The 26,505-nt window shown below is 40.9% G+C and overlaps 2 protein-coding genes across 3 annotated transcripts; one reads left to right on the top strand and one right to left on the bottom strand.

The window, feature by feature from the left end:
* Nucleotides 1-4,631: 4,631 nt before the first annotated feature.
* LOC121358149 (ketosamine-3-kinase-like) lies at nucleotides 4,632-11,958 on the top strand. Its single transcript, XM_041476075.1, is given in 4 exon segments — nucleotides 4,632-4,910; nucleotides 5,875-6,004; nucleotides 6,007-6,025; nucleotides 7,412-11,958. Coding segments are annotated over 4 exon segments (411 nt in total). The 5' UTR covers nucleotides 4,632-4,769; the 3' UTR covers nucleotides 7,533-11,958.
* A 3,855-nt stretch (nucleotides 11,959-15,813) lies between these two features.
* RIOK2 (RIO kinase 2) lies at nucleotides 15,814-26,246 on the bottom strand. Of its 2 annotated transcripts, XR_005955841.1 has the most exons (11): nucleotides 26,062-26,239; nucleotides 25,363-25,501; nucleotides 24,583-24,699; nucleotides 23,599-23,774; nucleotides 21,951-22,039; nucleotides 20,637-20,828; nucleotides 20,166-20,258; nucleotides 18,684-19,220; nucleotides 17,706-17,802; nucleotides 17,134-17,280; nucleotides 15,993-16,126 (listed from the first exon to the last, which is right to left on the bottom strand). XR_005955841.1 is itself a non-coding variant. In XM_041476074.1 (10 exons), exons 1-10 carry the CDS (start codon nucleotides 26,125-26,127, stop codon nucleotides 15,965-15,967), a joined length of 1,668 nt encoding a protein of 555 aa, XP_041332008.1. In that variant the 5' UTR covers nucleotides 26,128-26,246; the 3' UTR covers nucleotides 15,814-15,964. The 2 variants fall into 2 exon arrangements, 1 of the variants encoding a protein (XP_041332008.1); XM_041476074.1 differs by lacking the exon at nucleotides 17,134-17,280 and having other exon boundaries at nucleotides 15,814-16,126; nucleotides 26,062-26,246.
* Nucleotides 26,247-26,505: the final 259 nt, after the last annotated feature.

The raw sequence follows: 26,505 nt of genomic DNA, 5'->3' as shown, positions 1-26,505 counted from the left end.
AGAGCCTTAAAGCGTGAGCTGGTTTTAATGTCTATTGAAAGGTTTAACTGCAGATCTTGGGTGACACAGGGGGTTGAGATTTGTTTTTGCAAAGCAGAAGAATAGTGGCTCACAGAGAAGGAAACACCTTGTGTCAAATTTAGTATATCTGTAGTGTTTTACATAAGTTTACATTTTCTGTACTGTGGAAATGCTCTTCATATTGACTTCATAGGGTTTTTTTGTCCTGAAGATGCTTCTTAGAAAAGTCTTAGAGTATCAGAAGACAAAACAGTCTCTGGGAGGGAGTAAACTCTGAGTCTTGCTCAAGGCTGCTTTAAAGCAAAGAACATGAAATTCTCAACTCTGCAGAAATGTTTGCATGCCCTAATTTTATCTCTCCTTCATAGTTTGGCCACAGCTACTCTGAGGTGAAGAATAGATGCCAGTATCTCCACAACAGCTGTCCACATGAAGAGATTCACACAGGAACTGGACAATCATTGGAAGTGGAGTCGTGGCACCAGCTGTCTGCTTCAGCCAGCCAGTCTATCAAGTGTAGCTTATTTACTTAAAATTTAGGATTAATGCCTGTAAGATTATGTATGCTTTTATTGAATTGTAACTTAACTATTTAAGATTATGTAAATTAGTGTCAAACTTTAATATTAAAGAAATTTCAGTATTGTAACTACTTTTGTTGTTATTGCTTGTACCATATTTGAAGCTGCTTTTTTTCATGTCTTTTTCAAGGCTTAGGTTTTGTGCATTTAAATAAATTTATCAGTAGACACTGGAGATACAGTAATTCTCTTGTGAAGTTGTGCACATTTTAAGAAAAATATTGTAGGAAATTGAAATACTTTAGGATAAGTCTAAGTCTGTTTTCTCTTCTTTCTTGTTAATGCAAACTATTTGCCTGGAGTGATAGAAGGACTAGAAATTTGCAGAAAAGAACAAGAAATCACCTTGTTTTGGAGGGTTAAAGAGGCAGAAACTCAGCCCTGCAACTTCAGCCCCCATTGCAGTGATGGCTAAAAGTATTTGCTGGTAGCTGTAGGTTTTTCCTATACAATTGCTACTTCCATTGTGGAAGATAAGAGCATTTAACAATCTCGTAGTTCCGCTTTAATAATATTGGGAAAAATGAATGTTTTACAAAAATGAAATATATCTAGGTTTTGGGCAAGATTATAACTTAAACATGTTAGTATCTATTTATATGCTACTATCAAGTATTTTTTGAAAAGAGAGAGGAAAAAGAGGGTATTTTTTACATTAAATACTTACTGAAAGATTTTTGCCCTGGGTGCTATAAATATGACAAAGATGACATGTCTATAACGATAAACTACTGTGATTACCAAATAGCAGAAACTTTCATTTCATGCAGCTTTTTAGTTTATTTCAATGTAAATTATTGCTTACTTTGTCCTGTGAAAGGACAGATTATTTGGTCAAAACTGAGCCAAATCTTTGAGTGTCTCACTGCATTTGTCATTTCATAATGATGCCAAGTGAAAAGATTATGTTTTCAAATTTTTTTTTTTTTTTGGTGCTTTTGACAAGATTTTGGTCGTATGGCTACCAGACTTCATCTCCAGCATCAAATTACCCTGTTGTGTGTCACTGTGAACCAGAAAATGTTTCTCTTTGAGAAGACAGGCAGTTCTCCATGCTGGGACCCATTCTGGCAGTTCTGTGCCCTGTATGTAAGCCACGTGCCTACGTCTGACGTGAGCTGTCACTTGGGACACAGCGCCTCTGTGTGTGTGCCCGTTCATAGCCCTGTGTCTGTGTCACTGAGACCCTGCATGGCTTATTTTCTTCGCCCCTCTTTCATAGCACTGACCTGTACTTGCCTGCACCTCTGGGTTACAGGCTGTGCCTACCCTGCAGCTGGAAGTCAGTGCTGCTGCAGAGGTCCAGCTCTGCAGTTCATTGTTGGACCAGACAGGGCTTTAATGGGAGGTTTTGCTCCACTTGCACTGAGTGTTTCTGAAGCCTAGTGAGTGTCCACAACAGCCTGTGTGCTGCAAAACGGTACTGTGAATCTGCATCTCTCTTGTGTACCTGGACTGGACATTGCTGTTCAGCAAATGCTGGGAGCCCACTGAAGCAGGGCTTGTGATGGTGTTACTGCCTGCCGTGTAGACCTGACCCGCTCGCGCAGATACACAAACATTGCCCGTGGTGACATGACGGCTGGGGTGGCTGATAAAGTGTGCAGGAGTGCTGCTGTCACGTGCAGGCAGAGAAACAGGAAAGACGTGCTGGTGAACAGGAGAGGATTTGTTCTGGCCCATTTGAGTAAGTGTGCTGCTTCAGAGGGTGCTGGAAATCCAGTGCTATTCCGTCAGGATTCCACCCCATCACCACTTCAATGCTGCAGGCACTGTAGACAGGTGAGCTCCTCACGGGATCTCACTAATCCTTGATCCTCGCTGCTGTAAATCCTCAGTGATCAAACTGCATGTTTCTGCTCTTTTTTCTCCACCATCAAGCCAGTGCAGAGAACTGACTCCAGCTCAAGACATTCCACATGATCAACAGGAAACCTGGCTTTGGTCTTTCTGGCATGCAGTTCTGCTCAGTGATGGGATACAGCTTAACTGCATCACTTGTCTGAAAAATCAAAATAGGCTTTGAACATCTTGTGTTTTGAGAGCATAAACTTTGACAATCTAAAACTTCTGCCAGTTTCAGCAATACTGTGGAAAATATAATGGGAAGTAAATGAGTATAAACAGAAGGTTATCCTTCATTTGCAGAAGATATATATCTCATTTGCACAGAGCATGAATCTTTTAAAAAAACTTTTATTGATGGTTTCTTTTCTCAAGTACACATCATTATTCCCAGTTACTGCTCCCATCACTTTTTCCCACTCTTGCTCCTCCATCCTCACCAACACCACGGAAGGATGGAGTGGGACATGTCCTCAAAATGAAAAGACTTGCAATGCCTGAAAGCTGTCAAAGGAGACACAAGGAATGGCAGTGCTAGGCAGAGCTCTCTGTGGATCTTTGCTTTCATTGAATCCATGAACAGTTTGGGTTGAAAGGGGGTTAAACACCATATCATTCCATCCCCCTGCCATGGGCAGGGACAGCTTCCAAAAGCAGATTGCTTCAAGCCCTGTCCAGCTTGGCCTTGGGCACTTCCAGGGATGAGGCAGCCACAGCTTCTCTGAGCACCCTATTCCAGGGCCTCACCTCTCTCACAGGGAAGAATTTCTTCCCAATATGCAATTTAAACCTGCCCTCTTCCAGCCTGAAGACATCACCCCTTGTCCAGTCACTCCAGACTTCGTCTGGTCTCTCTCCAGCTCTCTTGGAGTCCCTCTAGGCTCTGAAAGAGGCTCAAAGGTCTCCCTGAAGCCTTCCCTTCTCCAGACTGAGCCCCACCAGCTCTCGCCACCTATCTCCATAGCAGAGAAGCTCCATCCTTGGGACAGACTAACTAAACTAAATCTCGGGGCAGAAATCAAGGACTTGATTGTGATGAACCATCAGGCTTCCAGATAAGTAAGTTATGTTTAACATGTCTCAGCAGTTGCAGAAGGTACAGAAAAATAATAAAAGCAAGTAAATTGAGGTAAACTAAAATCAGGCATAACAGAATGCTGACTTCTTCAAATCAAGGACACATGGCCAAACAGCCAAGACAAGGCCAGATTACGAGGAACAAAATAAGGGCAACTCATCCAACTCGGTAAAGTGTAATTGTGCCAGGGGAAATTGTGATCACCAGCTCGTGGCCACCTACCCAGGAAACCCACCAAGCCAACAGATGGGTGAAGGCCTGGAGCACAAGCTCAGTGAGGAGCAGCTGAGGGAGCTGGGGGGTTTAGCCTGGAGAAAAGGAGGCTCAGGGGGACTTTCTGGCTCTCTGCAACTCCCTGACAGGAGAGTCAGACTCTGCTCCCAGGGAACAGGGGACAAGATGAGAGGATACAGTCTTAAGCTGCAGCAGCAGAGGTTTAGGCTGGACATTATGAGGCATTTCTTTCCAGAAAGGGTGATTAAACACTGGAAGGGGCTGCCCAGGGAGGTGCTGAAGTCAGTGTCCCTGGAAATCTTTAAGGAACATGGCACACCAGTGGCATGGTCTGGTTGACAAGGTGGTGTGTGATCACAGGCTGGACTTGATCTCATTGCTGTATTCAACTTTGAGTGGGAAGTGAAGGGACAGACCCTGATCTCTGCTCTGTAGTGCCCAGTGACAGGACCCAAGGGGACCTGAAATTGTATCAGGGGAGGTTTAGGTTGGATATTTGGAAAAACTTCTTCCCCCAGAAGGTGTTTGTGCACTGGAACAGGTTCCCCAGGGAAGTGGTCACAGCCTGACAGCCTGACAGAGCTCAAGGTGCACATTGGGACAACGCTCTCAGGCACACAACGTGATTGCTGGAGCGTTCTGTAGGGGCAGGAGTCGGACTCGATGAACCTTGTGGGTCCCTTCCAACTCAGAACGTTCTGCGATTCTGTAATTGATTCTGTCATGAGCACAAAAACAAAACTGAACACGTGAACTGAAACTGGCATATGAGGAGCGAGAGGGCCCTTTGACAGCAGCGACCGGCTCATCAGCCCGGCCCCTTTAGCGGCGTCAGCCGCTCCTGCCACCCTTTCTCTGACTTAAGCCGCCCTTTGACGCCCTTCCGACTCCTTTGCCCCCTCAAACCCCCTTTCTCTGCCGCAGCTGCCCCTTGCCCGCCCCTTCTCGCCCCGCCTTTCCCCGCGCCTTTATTTCTTTTCCGGGCCGTGGCTCCCCTCACAGCGGCCGCCATGGAGGACGCGCAAAAGCGACCTCTGGGCACCGAGGTGCTGCGGCCGACCGGGCACTTGGGCGGCGTCTGCACCAGCCTGGGCCGGAGCTACGACACGGACCGCGGCCGGGTGTTCGTGAAGAGCAACTGCGAGGGGGAGGTGTGGCAGCGTGGGCATCGGGGGCGCCGGGGCTGGCCGGGCGCCGCGGTGAGGAGCGGCATTCCTGGGTTGTGCCGGTCCAAGTGTGGCAGCGGGACCAGGGCGGTGACTGTCCCCTGTGCTGGGCACTGATGTGCCCACACCTCGAATCCTGGGGCATTTTTGGGCGTCTCATGACACGAAAGGCATGGAGGGGCTGGAGGATGTCCCGAGAAGGGAATGGAGCTGGGGAACGGGCTGGAGCGCCAGGAACGGCTGAGGGAGCTGGGAGAGGGGCTTAGACTGGAGAAAAGGAGGCTCAGGGGGAACCTGGTGGTTCCGCACAACCCCCTGATAGAAGGGTGCAGGATCAGGCTCTGCTCCCAGGGAGTAAGTGAGAAGCAACCTCAAGTTGTGTCAGGGGAGGTTTAGATTGGATGTTGGAGAAAATTTCTTCATACACAGGGTTGTCAGGCACTGACAGAGTGCCCAGGGCAGTGCTGGGTTAGTGGTTAGACTCAGGGATCTTAGAGGGCTTTTTCAACCTTAACAATTGCATGGTTCTGTGCTCTGTGGTTGCTTTTAGAGCTGTGTTTGAAGCTTGACTCTGTTTCTTGGTCTGGACAGTCATGGTGTCTGTGAATGTCAGCACCATTCTTCTAGCCTGCCAGCTGATGGTGTATATTGTCCATGGCTTCCTAGACATTTGCTGTATTAATAGAATATTGCACATATTTTGTGTGCATGCGGTTTGCTCTCCTTCAACTGTAAACAGAGTTTCTAAGTTAATAGACAATGCTAGAACCTTTGTTTTACAAATTAAAATTTCTGCAACTGTAAAATTATCAAGCCAGATAGTACAATTCTGTCTGTATCTTGTGCATCAATAAATATTTGCTCTAAACTTTTATTATTTTATATTTTCCTTTATTTTACCTGTGACTGATGCTTATAGAGACTAATGCTTTTCTTTATTATCTGGCAGGCCAGGAGAATGTTTCTGAGAGAAATGGCAAGTTTGGAAGCCATCCTGAAAACGCAGACAGTAAGAGTGCCTAAACCCATCAAGGTTGTAGAACTGCCTGGGGACAGTACTGTGCTGGTGATGGAACGTTTGGAATGAAGAGCTTACACAGGTAAAACAGTTAATTTTGCTTCCCTTGACCAGAAATTTTGGCTATTATGACAATGAAATCACTTGCTTTCATAGGAGGAACTTGTTTAAATTTTTTATAAAGCATGTCAAGGGACATACAAGAAGTTTTACAGCAGAGAACTGTATGAAATACTTATAATGCCTCACCTAGCAAACTGATAACACATCAAGAAGTAACTCTGGGTTTTGGTTACTTTTGGCTTGTTTGTTTAGGTAATTAGTGGTTTTTACAATAAGGTTCCTTTTTACATTAGGGAAAATTACCAACCTGGTCACCTGTTTTGTGTACTTGCCTTTGATATAAGAACCAGTGCTGTAATGTTTGCCATGAGTATGCAGAGGCACTTTCCCAAATGAATTAATCTTGATTTCAATATTTTTGCAACTCTTAGCCTTCATTTTGATAGTTTCAAACTTTTGACCCTTCTCTGTGAGTAGCTCTTAATATGATGAATCCCATCTGATTCCACTGGGGATCATGACCAATTTCTTTTCTCATTTTCAGAACTTCTGTAGCCAGTTTTAAGTCTTGTCCCTCATCCTGCTCATTGCCAGGGTTTGATCCATGAAGAGCTCTCAGTGAGTCCCAAGAGAAAGGGCAGAGATCTCGCTGGTTTGGATTTCAAATGGTACCTTTGGGGTGCAGATTCTGGGGGATAGCTACTATCTGTGTTAACAGGAATAAAATGAAGAACTAAATTTGCTTTAAATGGCAGTGCCTTTAGAATACAGAAAGTTCAGAAAGGTCAAGAAAAGGAAAAGGAACATAATTTTGTTAACATGGGGGGCAACTGGCTGTAAGGGTTGTTTGCAATTACTACAAGACTTTCCCAAACTTTGTAGAGGATCAGCTTTTATTAAAAATAGATATTAAACTAGGCCTACCTGACACCCATCTTCGAGACCTTTTAGAGAAGAGCAGCCAGAGACAGTGATAGAAGGAAGAGGATCAGCCTTGTTTGGTTCTATTTTCCAAAACCAGTTTGCCAGAGGAAATAATAATAATATAAAAAAAGGCATAACATTTTCCACATTATGTGCGCGCTTTCTTACACATACTTTAGTGAAAATGCTTAGGGAAGTGATATCACACAGGAATTAGAACTGATAGTTTATCATTGTTAGTAAATTTATGATTTCACTTTCAATAGTGGTGTCAGAAACAACCAAGTACATTTTATCTATATTAATATGCAGTTTTGATAGGAAGACAAAGTGCTTATAATACTGGAATATTTTGGGAACCTATTTTGTTAGAGATGAAGAACTGTTACTTGCTTGATAGACATTTTCAAGTAACTCCTGGAATATCAAGACCTGGATTCATTCATGGGTCAGAGCTGCTAACATTATTTTTGTTTCTTAGACATTCAGCACTGCTTGGAACTCAGCTAGCTGATCTTCACCTTCATAATCAGCAACTTAGAGAGAAGATGAAGAAAGAAGGGAGCCCAGCTGGCACAGTACACAGCTGTTTGCAAAATTAACCTAATGAATAATAATTGACAAAATAATTAAAATAGCTGTTGCCACTTCAGGACAGGTACGTCTTCTTCCACTAAAGATAGTATGAGAATAGGTTGGGATGAAACACACAGGTGGGGGTGTTCTTCTTTTTGCTTTTGTTTGCCCTGTGTGGATCTCTGTGATCAATTCAATTTGGGAACCTGAACCACAATCTCTATAAGGACATGGTATCAGAAGAGATACAGTACCTCAAAATACAAAAATAAAGAGTATAACATGGCTGCTTTACACCGAGCTTTAAATTTAAAAACCAGCAGCAGCACCCATTGTATCAAAAAGAACATTAAAGTGCAACTTTTTTTATTCTCAATGGAAGCAGCATTGTACCCTTGCATAGTTTTAAGATTTGTTTGCATTGTGGATGCTCAGTATTTTGTCATTGGTGTTGAATTTTTTTTCTTTGGTTTGAAAGGTAAAGGACAGGAGCAAATGGAAGTCCAGTTTGTGGATCAGTTTGGCTTTCATACAGTTACCTGCTGTGGTTATCTTCCACAGGTAGGTTGTATTTCATCAGACTGATAGAATTTTAAGTTTGCCTCATTTTTCCTTTGGTGACAAAAAAGGGTCAAAATTATCATAATGTAAATAAATTAATTTTTGTGGAGCCATGAATAAGAAAAAGCATGGTTTGTCCTGCTAAGAAAAGTAGTGCTTTGGACAGCACTTGTAGCTGCATTGGATACTGACGTTTCTTCAATTTTTTGGGTTTTAATCACTGAGAGAAAATTATTTATTCCTCCAATTTAACATTTTAAGATAACATTCAATTGAATAGTAGCACTTACTGTCCTGGATGGTACCAGCATAAAGGCTGTGTGATCCTCAAAAGGTTTATTTGAAAAAGAAGCAAATTTGCCTTTTGTGTGTGTAGAACTGACATCTGCAGTCCTGGTCCTTCAGGTGAAGAACTGGCACAGTGGCTGGGTGAGTTTCTTTGCCAGAGAAAAGATCCAGCCCCAGATCGACCCAATTGAAAGGAGCTCAGGAGACAGGGAAGCAAGGGAACTTTGGGCACAGCTTCAGGTACAAGCAATTCTCTCAGTTCTCATTACAGTGACAGCTGGGTATCAGTTATCTAGATTTTATTTTCTTAAAACAAAGTTCCTGTTTGTTGTTGTGCACCATGTTCTGTCGGTAGGAGACTCCAGTTTTAAGGGACCAAAAGGCCCTTTTTTCTAAGGTGTAATGGCTTTTGCCACATCATCCTCTGCTGGCATTCCAGAGTGAATTCCAAAGTGCCAGCACTTTGCCTTACTATTTGGGAAATCTTACAGATGGAGATCATATTTCTCACTCCCTGGAACACTTCCATGATGGGAAACATACATAAGCAGTACTGTTCTGCACATTGTTGATTTTCTGTTTGCATCTGGTTAAGTGACTGCAGTTTTGGCTCTTTGGGTACTTTGTCAAGGTTGCTGAGAGATGCCTGAGCCTTCTAATGCCAAAATGGTGGTAGCTGTTGTTATTAAATCTGGTCAATATTACAGCACCAAATGCAGTTTTGAATTCTTTATTGTCTTCCTAAAAGAGATTTGATTGACTGTTCTGCTGCTAGCTTTTATGAAAAACAGGAATCCTCTGGATTTGCTCAGCATCTCTGTTAACTTGGTCCTGTGCTGTCTGAAGTTACAGGTTTATTTAACTGACTTTTAAAAAGTTTGAGGTATGCAGATAAACCTCTACATTTTAAGGTGAATGACTGTAGTAATTTACATGTCTTGCTTCTCCCCCACTGCAGCTGAAGGTACCCAGTTTTTTCTGTGGTGTAGAAATCATTCCTTCTCTCCTGCATGGGGATCTCTGGGGAGGAAATGTAGCTGAGGATGATTCTGGTCCAGTTATCTTTGATCCATCTTCTTTCTACAGCCATTGAGAGTATGATCTTGCAATAGCTGGGATGTTTGGTGGCTTCAGCAGTTCTTTTTATTCTGTTTATCACAGTAAAATCCCCAGAGCCGCAGGGTTTGAGAAAGGCCTGAAGCTTTATCAGCTTTTTCACTACATGAACCACTGGAACCATTTTGGTTCAGGGTACAGAGGATCTTCTATAAACATTTTGAGAAACCTTGTGAAGTTGCTGCTTAAGCCAAGTACTCCTTGCACTGTTTGGAAAACCCCAGACTTGCTAGTGCAGCTGAAGGTGTAGTGATGTTAAAAAAACCCTGTGAGATCCTTGACCTTCTTGCCCAGCTGAAGACCTTAGAATTAGTGAGTCCTACTATGTACCAAGTAGGAACTTTTTGGAATTGTTGGGAATAGCTTTGTCATGAAATACCTGCAGAAGGAGCTTCTTCATTTGCATAGTGAATAAACCAATCTCAGCATCCAGAAAACACTTGAGATTATGCAAAGTAATACACATAAATACTGAGGAGATGCCTAAAAAGGTTGCTCTTTGTGTTTTGTTGTGTTTTCCCCCCTCTTTCTCATGCAGTTGTGAGCATGAGAGCAATGTGAACAACGTGGTTTGAAAGCCAACAGGAAAATAATGTAACAGGAACTGTAAGAAGGGATTTGGACTTGCTGTTTATTATCACGGAATGGGTGAGGTTGGAAGGGATCACTGGATGTCATCAAGTCCAGCCTCCCTGCTTTAAGCAGAGTCCTGTAGAGCACATTACTCAAGGTTGTGTCCAGAGGCTTTTAAAGACTTCCAGTGTGTTGCTAATGTGATTCTTTTGGATGGAGACTATTCTCTTATAAAGTGGAGTGAAATTTTGTTGTCTCCTAGCATGCTTGTAGGCTGTTCTGTGCTTTCTGGTCAGAGGAGAACTAGTTCTTTTCCCTTTTTTTGATTATGTTTATGTTGAATAGTGTGCATTCTTAGAGAACTCTCCAGGTAAGACACTTTGCAAGTACACATCTTGTGGAGGCGTATTCTCTCACCACTGCAATTTTTGACTATTGTCACTGCCCACACAACAATGCCATCTGGTCGTGGTGCAGTCTTCACATACGTTTTCTGTAGCTTTAGAGTACAGGTGCCATAAGCTAACATTTTATTTCAGTCCTTGTGGAGAAATATTAAAAGACAAGTCTGAGCAAAGAGAAGTCCATGGTGGCAATAGTTCAACAGAAACAAGAAGTCTGCAGCCGCAGGAGCAGGGACACTGAGGAAGCCTGGTGTGCTGCCCTGAGGGAAGCAGGAAACAAAGGATGGAGTGGCATGGAGGTGGTGTGGCCATGCTCTGTTTAAAACAATGTAGCCAGTGGGAGCTAAGCCAAAGAAGGGCCCAACCAGTCACCAAAAGCTGAATTTTGTTTTATTGTCTTGAAAATACATAAAACTTTTCATACTGCATATGCTAATGAAGTAAAACCTCTACATGCTTTACATGTGTGAACTAAAATCACTCAATTTCCACGTAATGAAATTACATCAGCTGGAACTTTGTCTTTCCCCCACGCCCAAAGAAAACTACAAGTACAGCATAGGAGGGGAGGGGGTCAGAGGAGACTTGCTCTGTGTATCCTGGGATGGCTGATGGGCTGTAACCTGCTGCTTTTCCACAGGGGTGCCTGTCAGGTAACTTATTCCAAGGGGATTCTACAGCTTGTGGTTTCTCATATCAGTGTATTTATCAAGGATAGTTTATGACCCTTATTCTGTCACAGTGATCAGTAAACCACACTGTTTATGCCTCTGAAATTGGGAATGTGCCCACTCTTGATTGTGCACCTTCTGTGCATCTGTGTTCGTGAGAGTTCTAAAGCAGACATAGAGTGCTGCACTGTTCACTGTACAATATTATCCGTGAAGATCTCCCCGGAACTCAGACAGACTAAGGAGTGGAAGATGTAGACTCCTCTGGGCCCAGTACATCTTTGGATAACCTGGAAAGCAAGGAGGTCTTCCTTTCCTAAATTTTTTCACAGTCCCCGCTGAGTGCATGTGCTGTAGCTCTTGTGGTAAGAGACATGAAACCAAAGATAAATAAGTAATTCAGAGGACAGCACCACACCAGTGTCAGAAGCCCATGATGATGGTTCCACAGACTATGGCTTTTGCTTCTGAGGTGTTAATAGTGAAATTGTTCTCTTCTTGATGGAGGCTAGTAGCAGTGCTTCTGTGCAAGCTTACCAGGTAGGTGAGAGAGATGCACGATATCTAACGTGGACTTTGAGTGTTGGGAAATTACTTTTATTAACAAAAATGGCTCTGCAGTGGACATGGGCATATTACTGAGGGTTTTTTTGGGTGCTGGTTTTGCAGTTACTTACACAAAGTGGAACCAAGTTTGGAGAAGGCTGTCACTTCCTACAGTTTTTGCTCCTTAATTCTGCTATTTGTCTCACTGCTGTTTGACTCTTCCCGCACAAAGTCTGCTTGGTAAAATAATTTTTAATTTTACCTTGTTGCTTAAATAAAAGTTTTCCAGTTGATTATGGTTGTCTCTGTTTCTTAAACTAAAGACTTACATCTTGTGTTTATTCTTGGAGAGCTGCTTGCTCCGGCCTGCTAAAAGTTGCTACTATGTGAGAGAGTTATGATCATCAGAGGCGTTTATGGGAATATGCATGGTCCTGGTTTGGTCTGGAGCAGTGTGCCACTGAAGAAAATGTACATGTTGTTCATTACAGTGCAATTTGAGAACCTACTCTGCCTTCAATTTTTTATGTATTTTACCAGTGTGTGGATGCTGATGATAAAATGTTCTGTCTGTGCCTTTTTCCTCTTTCCATTCACCCAAACTTAGTCCAGTTGGTTGAGAAAATGCTTTGGAGCTTTAGCCAGCAGTCAGCCCAGTTAGATCCCTTAACTGATCCATCTTCCTTCATAATAAACTTAGAAGTTACTTTAACAAGGTCATTTTCTTTACAAATCTTCCACAAGGATGTTGATTTTTCTAAAATACCAAATACTTTTTATTATTAGCAGGGCAAAATAAATATGAAAGTGAATTTTCTGACAGTTTTAGATGTGAAATAAACTCACTGATACAAACCGTAAGTCTTCAGAGGTGACTTTTTCGTAATAGAACTGAATCAAAGTATTCTCGTAATTGAAGAAAAAGAGTGTTATTTCTAAGTGACACTAATGTAAACAATTGTATTTACAGTGTTAATGTAAGGGATATTATGCTCATTTTTTCAAAGCTGTTTTGTGCTGTCATTCAAGTTGGAAGGGGTATAAAGAGGCAGACAAATGGGATGTAACAGCAAGCTCTCCTTTTCCATGGATCACTTGTCTTTGAGCGCTTCTAGACAGCAGCTGAATCTGTGGATGGAGAAGGATCTCTCCTGAAGGCAGAGTGCTGGTGGTTCCTCAAAAAGATATCGCAATTCTACAAGTTAATTGTTTGGGGTTTTTTTAATACATTTTATGTAGTTCTGTAATGTTCTTAAAATTCTTTCTGTGGAGATTGTTTTGTTGTCTTAAGTGCTCTAGGCATGCCTTTGTTAGTATTCATCTTTTTCTCTCACATTTTGAAGATTGTGTCCTGCTTCTCATCTATTCCTCTGTTTTGGCTCCCTCTGTAAGTTCTTAGTCTGATGAGCACATTTCCTTGTATCCGTGCTCTCATTCTGTATGTTCTGGTTATCTGTCATAATTTTACTGACTTTCTATATTTGTTTGGACAAGGAAAAAGGGTAAAAAACCCTAACAAACAAACTACAATATACAGTGTATTTGTAGTTTATGTTGTAAGCAGTTATAATGTCCTCTAAATAGTTCCAAGTCTTTTCTCAAGATGTATCACACCACATGCATAATTTAAACTAAATTTTGAAATTAATTCCTTAGGGAATTATATGGTGGATTAGGATATGATTATGCATAATTTGAGTAACATCAGTTTCTGCCTTGGAAAGGAGTCAGGGAAAGGGAAATGTGAAAATCAGAACTCACTGGGAAGAATCTTAGGAAATTCGGGTTGGGATAGACCTCAGAAGGTCATTTATTTCAATCTTCTCCTTAGAGCAGGATGAGCGACAAGGGTAGGCCAGGTCACTGAGGTCTTTGCCTGGTCTTGTAACCCTTCAAGAACGGAGTCTGCACGACCTCTCTGGGCCTTACTGTCATTTTTGAGCAGACACCTCTCTGCAAGGACCTGCCTTCCTGTTGAATTCCTTACGGTTCCTGCATGCCCTGCGTTTCAGTGTCATTTCTCTTTTCATTGCCAAGGACTGCTGCCACCTGCAAAAACTGCCTGCAGATACAAATATTGCACTCTAGTACTGGTTTGCCATGTGCTTTTCGTCTTCAGTGCTGTTCCAAAATAGATCTGCTGATTTAAACTGCTGTCAGGCTGTTTTAACAGAAGTACAAGCAGGTGGGAAGTGGTATAGAATGAGCTTGTCATTAGGCATTGAATATGACAAAAGAACAACTATTTATTGAATTCCTAATAGTCCTCACTTGTCAGTTTTTTTTTAGCATCCCCACTTGCCCTTGCCTGAGATCCATCACAAACCCTTTGTCTTGCAGTTTCCCTCTGTGCAGTCATGCTTTCTAGCATTGTTGCAGCTTCTATGTACAACTCACAGATCTACCATCCTTTTCCCCTTCTGATGGAATTATTATTATCTCCACCCAGTCTTTCTCAACCAGGATCAGTTTGACACAGAAATACTAAGACTTTATATTTCCTTGCAGCTCAATAGTGAGTACCTCAGTCCCAATTTGTCTGTTCAGCATAACTCCCTCCTCAACTTTTTATTTTAGCTGATTGTTGCAGAGTTTTTTGACCCCATGTAACACTGCTGTATTGCTTTTTTTCTAAAATTTTTATACCAAGCTATACCAAAATCCTGCATTTATTACTAAAAATAAAATATTGAAGCAAAAAGGATGTCCCATTTTCCTTTCCTCCATGGGAGGCCTTAGTTAAACCAGCTGAAAGAAATAGAAATTGTTCCACGAGATAGCAATAAAACTGGATTTGTTACAAGTGTCCATGTTAGGTTTCTTTTACTTCTTTTCTATACATCTTCCTATATTTTTCTTTTTTTTTTAAATTCTGGAAGTGTAAAGTGTGAGAAGAGACAGAATGAAAGGCAACACAGAGTTGCATTATTAAAGTACCAACAAAATCTTAACAGAAAGTACTGAAAAAATATTGCTTGTTATTATTGTGTTGTATTTTAGAAACAGGCTTCTATCACAAGTCACTATGGCTTTGGGTCAGTTATAGGTTTGAGTTAAGACAATGAGCAGAGTAACTTCAGGTGGAGGACTGGCAATGCAGCCAGAAGGGTATTGCAAAAGCATAACACTATCGAGAAATAAAATCATACCTTTGGGGTGAATGCCATTTATATTAAAAAAAAAAAAAAATTACAATTCCAGCAGAGGAAAACTACTCCTTTAGAAGTTACTGTTTCTGAAAACGAAACAGAAGAAAGTTATTTCTGTTCAACTAGTGTGAAAATCTGTAGTTTAAAAAAACATTTGTATTGCTTTATATCACAAGATAATAACACTACAAAAGTTTTCACTAGCTAAGATATGTCAATTTAAATTAAGTGAAATGATGCTCTAGGCAGAAAGAACAAGAAAAGCCACTTGTTCTTAGTATCACACTCACACTGTGTTTTTTAAAGGAGATAAAAAGATAGCTTTACTCTGCTTATGATGCATTATACTCAACTCTAACATGGAGAGGGGACATCTTTTCACACACATGCCTAAGTCTGCATGTCATGTGTGCTCCCAGCAGTCAAATAATAAAAGGAATTCTCCACTTTGTGAATCCAAGATTAAATTCTAAATTGTACCATCTGAGAACTAATTTTATGATCATGATCTCCAGCTTTCAATCAGCCAGGATTAAAAAAAAAAAAAAAGTTTTTCAAGAAAGAAAACATGCTACAGTTTCTGATATGATTATACAATTTCAACACTAAAAAGTATCTGTCTCTTCTATTGTTACCTTTTGTTGTTTTCATGTTTTCAGCAGACAAGGCACACCAAACTAAATGATTATTTCAGCCAAAGAAACCAGGTTTTTTTACATCTGACTAAGTCCCCAAGTTTTGGAGGAAAAGTTAAAAGAAAGTAATGTCACCTCTCACTAACTCAGCAAAAACTGTTTCCACTTCACATTTATGCAAATAATTGTGCATCTACAGCTAAAGAAAAAGGCTTTTTGTGCCTCTGCACAACACACCACAATTCAGTTATGACAATACACTGCTGGAAATTCCTGTGATAATCCTAATCAATACTACTGATATAATGTAAATTACAGTCAACAGTTTTGACTAGAAACACAAAACACAACCTCCCAGCCAAAGTCACAGAAATGAGAATAAGATTTATTAACTCCCAGAAGAACATCTGGTTTGCGTAGCAGAGATTGCTCCTTTACATAAAAAGATTATTGGTAAATTAGCATGATCCTTTTAGCTGTATACATTCCTCAGGTTCCATAGAAGCTTTAATAAATTATCCCCAGAAACTGGCTGCATCCAAGCTTGACTTAATGTTGTGCATATTTTCTCGACGTTGTTTGGTGTAAATATTTGCCTCCCCTTTTTGCAGCCGTTGCTTCAGAGCAGATTTCTGCTGCTTGGTCAGCTGACGCTTTATCTTCTGTTTCACCAGCTCCTACAAACAAACATGCAATTTGTCATCAAAACTTCTTTAAATCATTTAGCAGTATGACATAACATGACGTCAGAATTTTTTCAGGACCAGCATGAACATTCATGATTCATGATGTTCACCTTGTTGTAGAAATGAACAGCGTTCTTTCCTCGTAAGAAAATCATAAAACAGTTCAGCTGACTGAAAAAGCAGATTCTCTGCTATGGACAAGGTCTGCATGGAGTGCTGTGTGTGTGCTCTGACAGTCTTCATTGTAACAAATAGCATTTTAAATATTTTTATAATTTTGAAGTTAATCTTCAAGTGTGCTCCCTACTGAGATGCTAAAGGACCCACACCTCTCAGTGCAGAACACAGGCCTTACACAAAAATGTAAAAGCTGATTATACTGCAGAACATTCCATGCCCAGCAGTAATTGTTTGGTTTGTGCTTGTTTTTTTAGCACCCTGGTTATTCTGAAGTTTAGATTACAAAAATATGACTGATTCTAACAGAAAACAACAACTCTGTAACACAAGTGTGGCTAAAAGAGAAGGGGAATTAGTGACTTATAATTCCTCCACCAGGTTTTCCCATTTCAACAAACTGGAGTAGTTCTATGAAATCTCATGTCATTTGCACCTGTGGCTCATTCTGAGCTCTGCTCTCCATTGTGATGGCAATATCTGCCCACAACAAAAACAAAGCCATGTTTTTGTAGATTGTGCCATGGTCCCAGCTCAAGTTGCCACACTGATGCCAAGTGCACATTTGCATATTTTTTCTTGGACGAAAAAGAGAAATCAAATTATTTTCATCTATTTCATCATGGTGGAGTCATATCTTGCTGGAAACCTGCTAGAATAAATTCTGCAAGACAGATACCATTATTACATGCAATCTAATGTAAGTTCACCAAATTCTATTCAACTGCAGCACCTGGTGTAAAGACTCATCAGTCTTCCCACCATCACAACCTACATGTGTTCCAAAATTCCTGATACCAAGTAGACGTATCATCTACTACCTGCTCTAGGGTTGAAGAAAAGCACATAAAATTCTGCTGAAAATGTCCTGATTTATGTAATTCAGAAGGTCAAATTCCAGTTTCCAAATAGATCTCTGTTGAAGGCAAGTTCACAGAAATCTTTCAGAAAAGAATGTGAAGAAATCTCTAAGAAGAGAGGTGAGAAAGGCAAAATTAAATCTAGACTCAAGTATCCACATTCAAAATAAAAAATATTAATTGTGGCTAGCAACAGAAATGGATGAACTGATACTGTTAGTGCATTAACATATATTAATGTAATTTAGTTACTGGGTAAATGAGAGTTGTTAGTGTTGATATGGAGCTTCAGTGAGAGACCAAAAAACAAAATATGAAGGAGAATGCTGGAAAGCATTCCCTGTAAGCAGTTACAGCAGTATCAGTCCAATTTTTCTGTGGAAATGGAGATACATACTGGAGAGGTAGATGGCAACTGTTTTTAAAGATGATTCATGCCAGAGAAGAATTTCAGAAACAGGATCTAAGAGCTATGTGCAATTTAAGCTGGTGAGAGGGTAAACTAGATGACAACATAACAAAATAATACTTACCGGAGGAATGGTTGAACAGCTCCCAGCACTTCTGACTGATGTGATGCTCTTAGTCCTTGTTCTGTGCCCAGCAATGGGAACAATACACTTTTCATTACTGAAACACATAAATCAATGTAGTACCCCATGAGCAAGATAAACACACCTTTGACTTTACCAGCACCCTGTTTGAGTCTTCATTTCTGGACTACAATTGGAACTTGTAACAGAACATGCAAGTTTTAAACATTAAAACTGGCTGTCCAAGACAGGTACTTTGTGAAAGAATAATTTGTTTCACAACAGCCATGTAAGTATGGAGCAGAAGAAGGGAAACCTCAGGGGAGTAAAACACTTCAGATCCTGCACAATGTTTTGACAGTATTTAACTGAAAAGCAAAAGCAAAGGAGGAGTATTATCTCTGCATCCACGTACATGGTGGATCGGCAAACTCAAGAAATAAAATTTCACACACAAGGGGTTAGTCTGAAGGCCAGCAGGAATTTCTAAGTCTGTCGGGAAAGGAATTAAAAGCCAGAACAACATACAGTACAATATATTTGAAGTAAACACTCCAAGCAGCTTGTTCTTGATAACTTCAGCTGAGTGAGTAGCAGAACATTTGCCTTTGACACAAAGTATTTGAATTATAAACTTCCTCAGGGAAGTTATTTAGAAGTAGTATTTTAACATCAAGAACTCCTTCATTATCAATATTAGCTGAAATGAAGACAAAGGGGAAAAATCCGCCACAGAAAACAGGTTGGTCTTTGAAGTGCAAAACCTGTTTTCTCATTAGATAAATACAACAGAGCTAGACAACCACACCAAAAATAGGAAGGGTATTTACTGGTATATTTTCAAAATAAATTTAATTTTTAGTCTTCAGTTTTAACAAGGGCAGCTGAAGAGCAGTCCTTCTTGAGCTACTTGACACATTTACATTTTTGGGGGCAAGGAAAGGGCCAGACTTCTAGACAGTAAATGTGAATCTTTACCTGTAATGACTGAATTCCTCATTTAAAGCTGATGAGTTGACCAGCTCAGGGCACTTTTCTTCATTCTCCTTACCCTCACAGCCTCCACCTTGACCTGCCTGACCTTCCAGTTCAGCAGCATTTTCAGTTAGTCTTTTGCCCTTAACAGAAGTAATTGCAGAACTCTCTGCATCCTGACCGGACTTCCAAGGCACAACTGGCCCTTCATCTTCTTCCAAGGCTGAACTCAACTCTGCCACATTTAGTCTTTGTGTATTTTCCCTGCTTTCAGCTGCATCAGCCTCTTCCTCACTGCTGCTTGCAGCATTGTCAGAGGCTCTGCTTTCAGAGAAATCACCCCCTTCACATGTGAAGTCTTCACTGTTCTGTTCATTTTTGCTGAAGAAGTTGACCTCTTTCTCAGCATCCTCTGGAAGTTCTAACACCTCTGTACCGTCATCCTCGTCAGAGCCTGTGGGGTAAAGCAGTTCACCATCTTCCTCCATCTCCTTTGCACAGCCGCTGGCAGCAATCTCTTTATCAAGAGAACACTCTCTCCTGTGAAAAAGGAATGTTTTCTTTTAATATGCTAAATTTAATAAGCCAAGTTACCAATATACTACATTTTGGGTTTAAAACGCCAACCAAGCTAGACTAAAATTACCCACTATTAGCAAAAAAGGTACACTGTTGAAGCACACAAAATACATGATGGTGCTGAGCTTTAGGTGAAATACTAATTTAGAATGTAATCCAAGAGAAGAAAACTCCTCCAGAAGATGATTCCATCTCCATAACCTGCATTTATAGTTGGGGGTTTTTTTCAGGAAATTGTTCTACTTTAGCAGGAATAACATTTTGGTTTAAGTTCAAATCATGCTTAAGCAAAAAGAATAAAGGGTCTGACATACAAAGGCTGATTAAAGTGTGGAACTCCTTAGGAAAAGTGTTCATTGTAACAGTTTCAGTCTCTTTACACAGTTTCAGTGTAAGTTTTGGTCTTAAAATGAGTGAAAAGTAAGTTTACTTTTCAAAGGGAGCAAAAGACTCCAGGAAGAAAAGTTTAAATGTAATAATCCCTAAGGAGGCAGCCACTCTATTTACAAGCATTTAAAAAATAATTTTGAAACAGAAACCCAAATTAATCTTCACTATATCAGAATTGTTAAACTGTCTATTAAAATCAAACAGGCTGATTCTGCATCACTGTTAAAATTTCCTGGACATTCAGCATTTGGATCAAGCTTCAGGTTGACTTCTCTTCCTTGACTGCAAGAAGACAAAGAAAGCAGCAAAGGATTTTAAAGCACACTTGAAAACCACTTACTTGAAGAAACTTTGAAGAAAACACAATAGAGATGAGAAAAAATATAACTTAAAATTACATAGTTGGGCCTATTTTTTTTTATTTCTCCCATAGATATCTCTCACAGGAATTCACTTTTCCCAGAATACCAACACTAGTGCCATAAGTAGAACTCAAATTCATCTGGTCATTTCTACCTGATGTCTTTGAAGATTGGGAAGAGCTCACTCTCATAGTTGAAGCGTTTCTTGAAGAACTCCTTAATACAGTTAACATCTCTGTTAAAATACCTGTAAAAAATACAGAATTGTACAAGAAAAAATCAGCGAAGCCTATTGCAATAAGAAGCATTTACCCTACAGAGTTTTATTTGAAAATTATTTCTATTAGTGATCTCAAGCCAAAAGACCAGGAAGGGAAACTGGATACAGTTCATTTCTGAGTGTTACTTAACCAAACAATATTCTCTCTGAGAAGCAATTAATCACATATTTATTCTTCAGAGACATTTCTACTCATTCTTTGTTTGGAACATTACTTGTGCTGCATCACAACATTGGCAGAAAAAGATTCAGGAGAAGACTTATGGAAACAAGTCATGGTTGACTGTTTGCTTTCATCAGCATTTGTCAGATTCACCTGGGAAACACCTTTAGATCTAAACCTACCATTCAGCATTTGCATGCGATGTTGACATCATCTGAGGGAAATCAATCAAAGTGGCATGGTCGTTATTATCCAAGATGAGATTAAACTCATTGAAATCCCCATGGATCAGACCATGATTGGCAAGTTTTACAATCAGATCCATTAATTCACTGTAGACGGCAGCAGGATCTTCCATTTGGCGCACCTGGCACCTGAAAAGTTGAGGAAAATTTAAAAATCCCAACCTTGAAAGACTTAATTTAAAAATACAGATAAAGTATACGAAATACATTTGACAGAATGCCAGAGTAATTCAAATTAAAAGGGCTCTCAGGTCTCTGGTCCAGCATCCTCCTGAAAGCTGGGTCAAATCTGAGACCAGACCACAGTGCTCAGGTCTCTGTCTAGTTGGGATAGAAAACTTCTGGGAATGGAGAAAGACAGAGAAACCTTCCCAAGCAACTTGTGCCACTGCCTCTCTGTCCTCAAGAGGAGAAAAAAATACCTCCTTATATCCAGGCTAAACCTCACCTGAACTCACTCTTTGTCTCCCATTGAGCACTCCTGTCATAATGCATTATGTAAATAATGGACCAGCAAACTTTTATGTTGCTCCTGTTTTAGGTAATCTTATCATGTCAGTAGGAGCTAAATCTTCTTACGCTGAAATTCAAATGGCCCGTGGCATTTTCTTCTACAAAATCAGATTTTCTAGATTATGTTAGGAAAAGAAGAAAAACTAAACTTCCACTGCAGACTGCCATAAGGAACTTAAAGTGTTCTATTTACACAATGGATGTAGAATTATTTAACAAATGAGGATGGGAAATCTTTTCCACATTATTCTTCAATTGCTTTACTTTGGAATTAATTCCCTTTTGATTAAACTTAAAATCCTGAACCCTATACAAGACAATGGACCGGTTAGTTCTATAAGTAGACACCTCAATTCTCTGGACTAGACCTGGGTTATTGTATGAAAGAGACAGGCTTTTTGCATTCAAAACCAAACCAACCCTTCACCTACAAACCTCAATAATATTTAATGTTCCTAGAGGTTGGAAAGCTCAAGCAAAATAATCTAAGGTGCAAAACCAGATTATAAGTGGTAGTCTGTTATAAACAGCACAGAACTGAGTTACAAACTCACCTGTATTAACAGAGCAAGGATCACAAAGTGGAGCTCAGAACATGAGGGATATTAATATGCTATATAAGAAGTAACATATAGAATGTGCAATTTCTGTGTAGAAAACAAGGGAAAATCCTGTGTTACTTTTCCTAAGGTTGTCGGGGTCTATGTAACATACGGAATTCAAGCTTTCACTACTTACATAGGATATCCATCAACAAGTTCCATAACAACTGCATGCCTGTTGTAGTCTATGGGCTTTGGAACAGGAAATTCTCTGTCATGCAAAGCCTGGAAAGAGATAACACATTGAAAAATTAAAATTAAATAGTTAAGGAAACATTACACATATTGACAAACCCGCACCTAAGATAAGCAGTATATATCACTGCAATAGCAGCATATATTGCCCAAATCACACGCCTAGGAAGGAAAAGAGCCTCACAGCCACTGGAACTCTCACTAAAAAGACAATAAAATTCAGAAGTTTAGACACTGAGTGCACTGCCTACAGTTTAATTACCATGCATCTGGAAGAAAATCACAACAAACCGGAGAAATGACGGAACCATACCTGGCACATTAGCCTGTGGAATCAGTAATAGATATAGGAAATGGGGTGTTTAGCATTAGAAAAGAATTCCACACTAAGCTGCTGCCAACATACTCCTGTGCCTGATTAGTCAATCTATACTCAGCTGCTGTAAACACAAGTATGTTTGTGTATGTTACATAAGTTCATTCCTAAACGGTAACAATCAGCTTTATACCACACAGCTGTATACCATCTCATATAAGATTAACCAAAGATAGGTCATAATATTCTGAAGCTCTCCTGTTTGCATTTTCTAGCACAAATTTAGTCATTCGCTGGATCCACTCAGCTTTTTTATGGGTTCATTCTGCTTTTACTCATTCTGGTTGTTAGCAGTGAACTTTTCTAGAGAGTCCTAAGTTAAAGCAACATAAATACAGTTTTTATTACTTAAGTATTACTGCTTTTCAGCACTCAATTAAACTTCCCCAATCCTCTGCTCAGGAAACCTGATCCCTACAATTACATTCCTACAAGTTCTGATCACATAAGGCTTTACCAGCTGGACCACCTGGACAGAGGTTCTAAATGATGGTGTTAGTTCTTTCTCTCTCCATGGAAGCCACTGAGACAATTAACCATGGTTCTTTATTTTACAAGAACAAGAAAATAATTTCATGTACATATTACTCTTGGATAATACAAAAGGAGAAATGAAAACTAAGTTTTTATTAATAATTAGTTTTCAGCAATCATCCTTCATCACTATACAATATTTGTGGTTTTTTGAAGCAGGTAAATAAACCACAGAATTCAAGATTAGCAGTATAATGAAATATTTTCTCACAGTGCAGAACTAAGGGTGCCTTTTTAGATCAAAACACCAGTTTTTATCTGAAAGATTTCCCTCAACAGCACAGCAACAAGTGAAAGCTTGGTAAAATAAAAACCAGGTTAATTTTAAGAAATGACAACTGCTTCCTAATTTATGCAATAAATTTTGAAGGAAAAACTGCAGAACTGGTGATATATAGATTACCTATCCATAAATAACCTCATTAATTTGAAATTCTCTCATGATACCTGAATCTGTTCCATGTGATTTAATGGCAAAGCTTAATTTTGGCACTGGGAAGTGTACAAAGCATGATGCATTGAAACTTTCTGAAATGTATACTTTAAATCCATGAGGGGAGAGAAAAAAATGAAGCATAAATCCTACCAGTACTGCAAACACAAAGTGATCAAAAGACAGCCTGAGAAGCATCTTCCCGCCTGTCCCACCATTGCTGGCTCTGTGTGAGTGGCCACCTACCTTCATGTAGGCAAACTCCTTCATTGCTGCTATCCGGGACAAGTACAGCCAGGACATTTTGTGCCTGTGCTTGTGGTAGTCACGTTTGTTTTTCAGGTTGCGAAAGGAGGTTCTCCCCAGCCGGTGCAACTTCAGCGCAAACTGTTGCTCTTCTTCATTGGCAACAATATAAATATCTAGAAAATATGTAACAGCACAGACCTAAGAAATTAATCATATGTAACAAGCCAGATGAAAAAGTGCAGTGAAGTTTGTTACCTCACTCCTCACCCTTTCTCACCCACAAGTCTTAGCAAAGGCAGCTAATTACACAGCGTGCATCAAAAGTTTGAACATGAAGAAACTACTGTTAAAGAGTCCGTGGTACTCCAAAAGAAGAAATGCTGATGGGATCTGAAGCATCTTTCAATGCTCTGGTGTTCTTAACCACATCCTGGAAGAGCTTCTCCTTCCTGATGAGTGGACAGACAACCCAAGGGACCAAACTCTTAATTTTGTGTTAACAAATACCCTAAACTTAATTTCTAGCATTTGTCCCAATTAATCCCCTTCTCCAATTACAAAAGTCACATTCTGTGTTAAACTACATGAACACAACAGGAACGAAGATAGTGTTCCAATAGTTTTGAACCTATTTTACTTTACTACCTTACTTTTAAGTGGGATGAAAAAAATGAAATTTTCTTTTTGTTACATGGTTTGAAACTCTTCACAAAGCACAACACAAGCAGCACCTGCCTGTAAAGTACCTTTTTAAATAATGGACTAAGAAACTAACAAAATGGGCAAAATGCAATTACACTGTTGTAAAAAAAATACTCAAGTGTAGCCAGAAGCCTCACAGAGCACTTGAACATGCTATGTTCAAATACATCTTGGTGTTTGACAGATTAACTAATCTGCCTATCCCAACGAAAACTCCCCTAGTTTCTAGCAAAATATTTGCAGTATTTCAGAATTATTTTAAATGTTATTTTAGTTTACCTGATTCTTTGCCAACACCCATCTGGTTCCCCACAGAACTGATGACTTGTCGGGAAGAAAGAGTTTTCAGAGCCAGGTAATCATATCCTGCATTAGTTAACCGATAACCCTGGACAGCTGGGCAAAAATAAAATACATTTCACTCTTTGTTATGTATACATCACATTTAAAATAAATCTCAATTTAGTCTTGTTTCTTGCAGTACATAGCGCCCAAGTAATATTTCACCCCTTGGCTCTTACCAACCCCATTTGACTGAATGGTGAAGATGTTTAAATTGGATTGGAGCAACCCTCAATCCTCTGAAGAACTGGGACAAAAGGGAGAACACAGACATCCCCACTGTATTCGCAGGGCCAGATCCAACTAAAAGGCTGAAGGGAATGGTGAAAGGCCTGCACAACCTTGTCATACAGCAGATAACAAATACGGCTTTAGCAGCTGCTCCTGAGGCAGTAAATGTCCAAGGATTGCGCAGTCTGTTCCAGAACTGTGAGGCTATCACTCACTTGGGTTGATTCCTACACGCACTTGAACACTGCTTCAACTGATGATTCTTTTTGCCTTATTCTGAGCAAAAAAGGAAGTTAACTGTTCATCTTTTTCTGTCTCTCACTTCTAAAGATACAAGCAGACACAGCACCTGGTGCTGCACAAACCCACATTTCCAGGCTGAGTCCAAGAAAAGGCAAAGCAACATCCCAACCTGTTGGGCAGGTGCCACTGTGAGGCACTGGGAACAGGATAAGAAAGGGAGTCCAACACAGAATTCAAACTCACTTTTAGTTCGTTCGTAAGCCAGAAGTTTGTGCTTCGCCAACTCTCTCAAAATTTTATTACAGCCACCATGTTTAAGGCTGGCAATGGAAGAAATTAAGCTAGCAGGAACTATTTCATGGTTCTTCATGCCCATTTCCACCTAAAAGAGTAATTAAAAACAGATTTGCCAGCCTTGTGTTGATGTACAGTGAAGTACAGAACCTGCTCAAGAGTAAAATCCCTTTTCAAATATGCAATTTTTAAAGACTACAAATTTTAAGGCTTAACTTTCTACGTTTTAAGCTTTAACAAACCTTTCCACTTGCTTCACTGCTCCTTGGCAGTCTATGTACAACCCACCCAGAGAAGTTCTCCAGTGCCAGCCACGACACGAGTGGCTAATTAGATTTCAATCCCAGTCACGGGAAGCAAAGAGCAGAAACGCTAGGGATGCTGCCTCACCGTGACGGGTCTGCGACCACCCGGGCATCCCCAGGGACTCCCCTGGCATCCCCAGAGAGCCCCCAAGCATCCCCAAGAACTCCCTTTGCCTCCCAATTCACCCCAGCCCGGCGGCCGAAGGAGATACCGGCCCGAACCGGGCCCTCCCCAGTAGGGGCCAGCACGGAGCCCCAGGGCGGCAGCGGCACCAGGGGAGGCGGGTCCCTCCCGCCGCGGGCTGTGACACCGCCCGCCCGGCCCGGCCCGCTGCCCGCTCACCGCCGTCAGCACCCTGAAGTGCTCCCGGGACAGGTACCGCAGCATCACCACGTTCAGCTTCCCCATGGCCGCAGCGCCAGAGGAGTAGGGGCGGGAAAAAAAAAAAAGGAAAGAAGGAAAAATATCCGGAACAGGATGAGCAAAGAGATACGGCGGATGAGGAAAAGGAGGGCAGGCCGCGCATGCGCAGCTGCACCCTGGCTAGGTCCTGGCAGCTGCGTGCGCCGCCGCGCTCCGCCAGGTCCCCCTGCGCTCCGCCCGTCACCGAGCCGGGAACCCGAACCGAAACGCGGAGAAACTCCGCTCCAAGCTCGGCGGGACCCCCTTCGATGCCTCCCTGCCGCGGGGGAGTTTTTTGGGACGCCCGTGCAGCTGCCAGGACCTGTTCCCCTGAGGAGTCCTTCCCGCTCGTCCATGACGCTCGTCACGTGACGCTGTGTGGAA

This window comes from Pyrgilauda ruficollis, unplaced genomic scaffold, assembly GCF_017590135.1.
Source record: "Pyrgilauda ruficollis isolate IOZ18807 unplaced genomic scaffold, ASM1759013v1 scaffold376, whole genome shotgun sequence".
Lineage (NCBI taxonomy): Eukaryota > Metazoa > Chordata > Aves > Passeriformes > Passeridae > Pyrgilauda > Pyrgilauda ruficollis.
The sequence above is the reverse complement of the archived record's forward strand: the minus strand, read 5'-3'. Positions and strand labels throughout refer to the sequence as shown.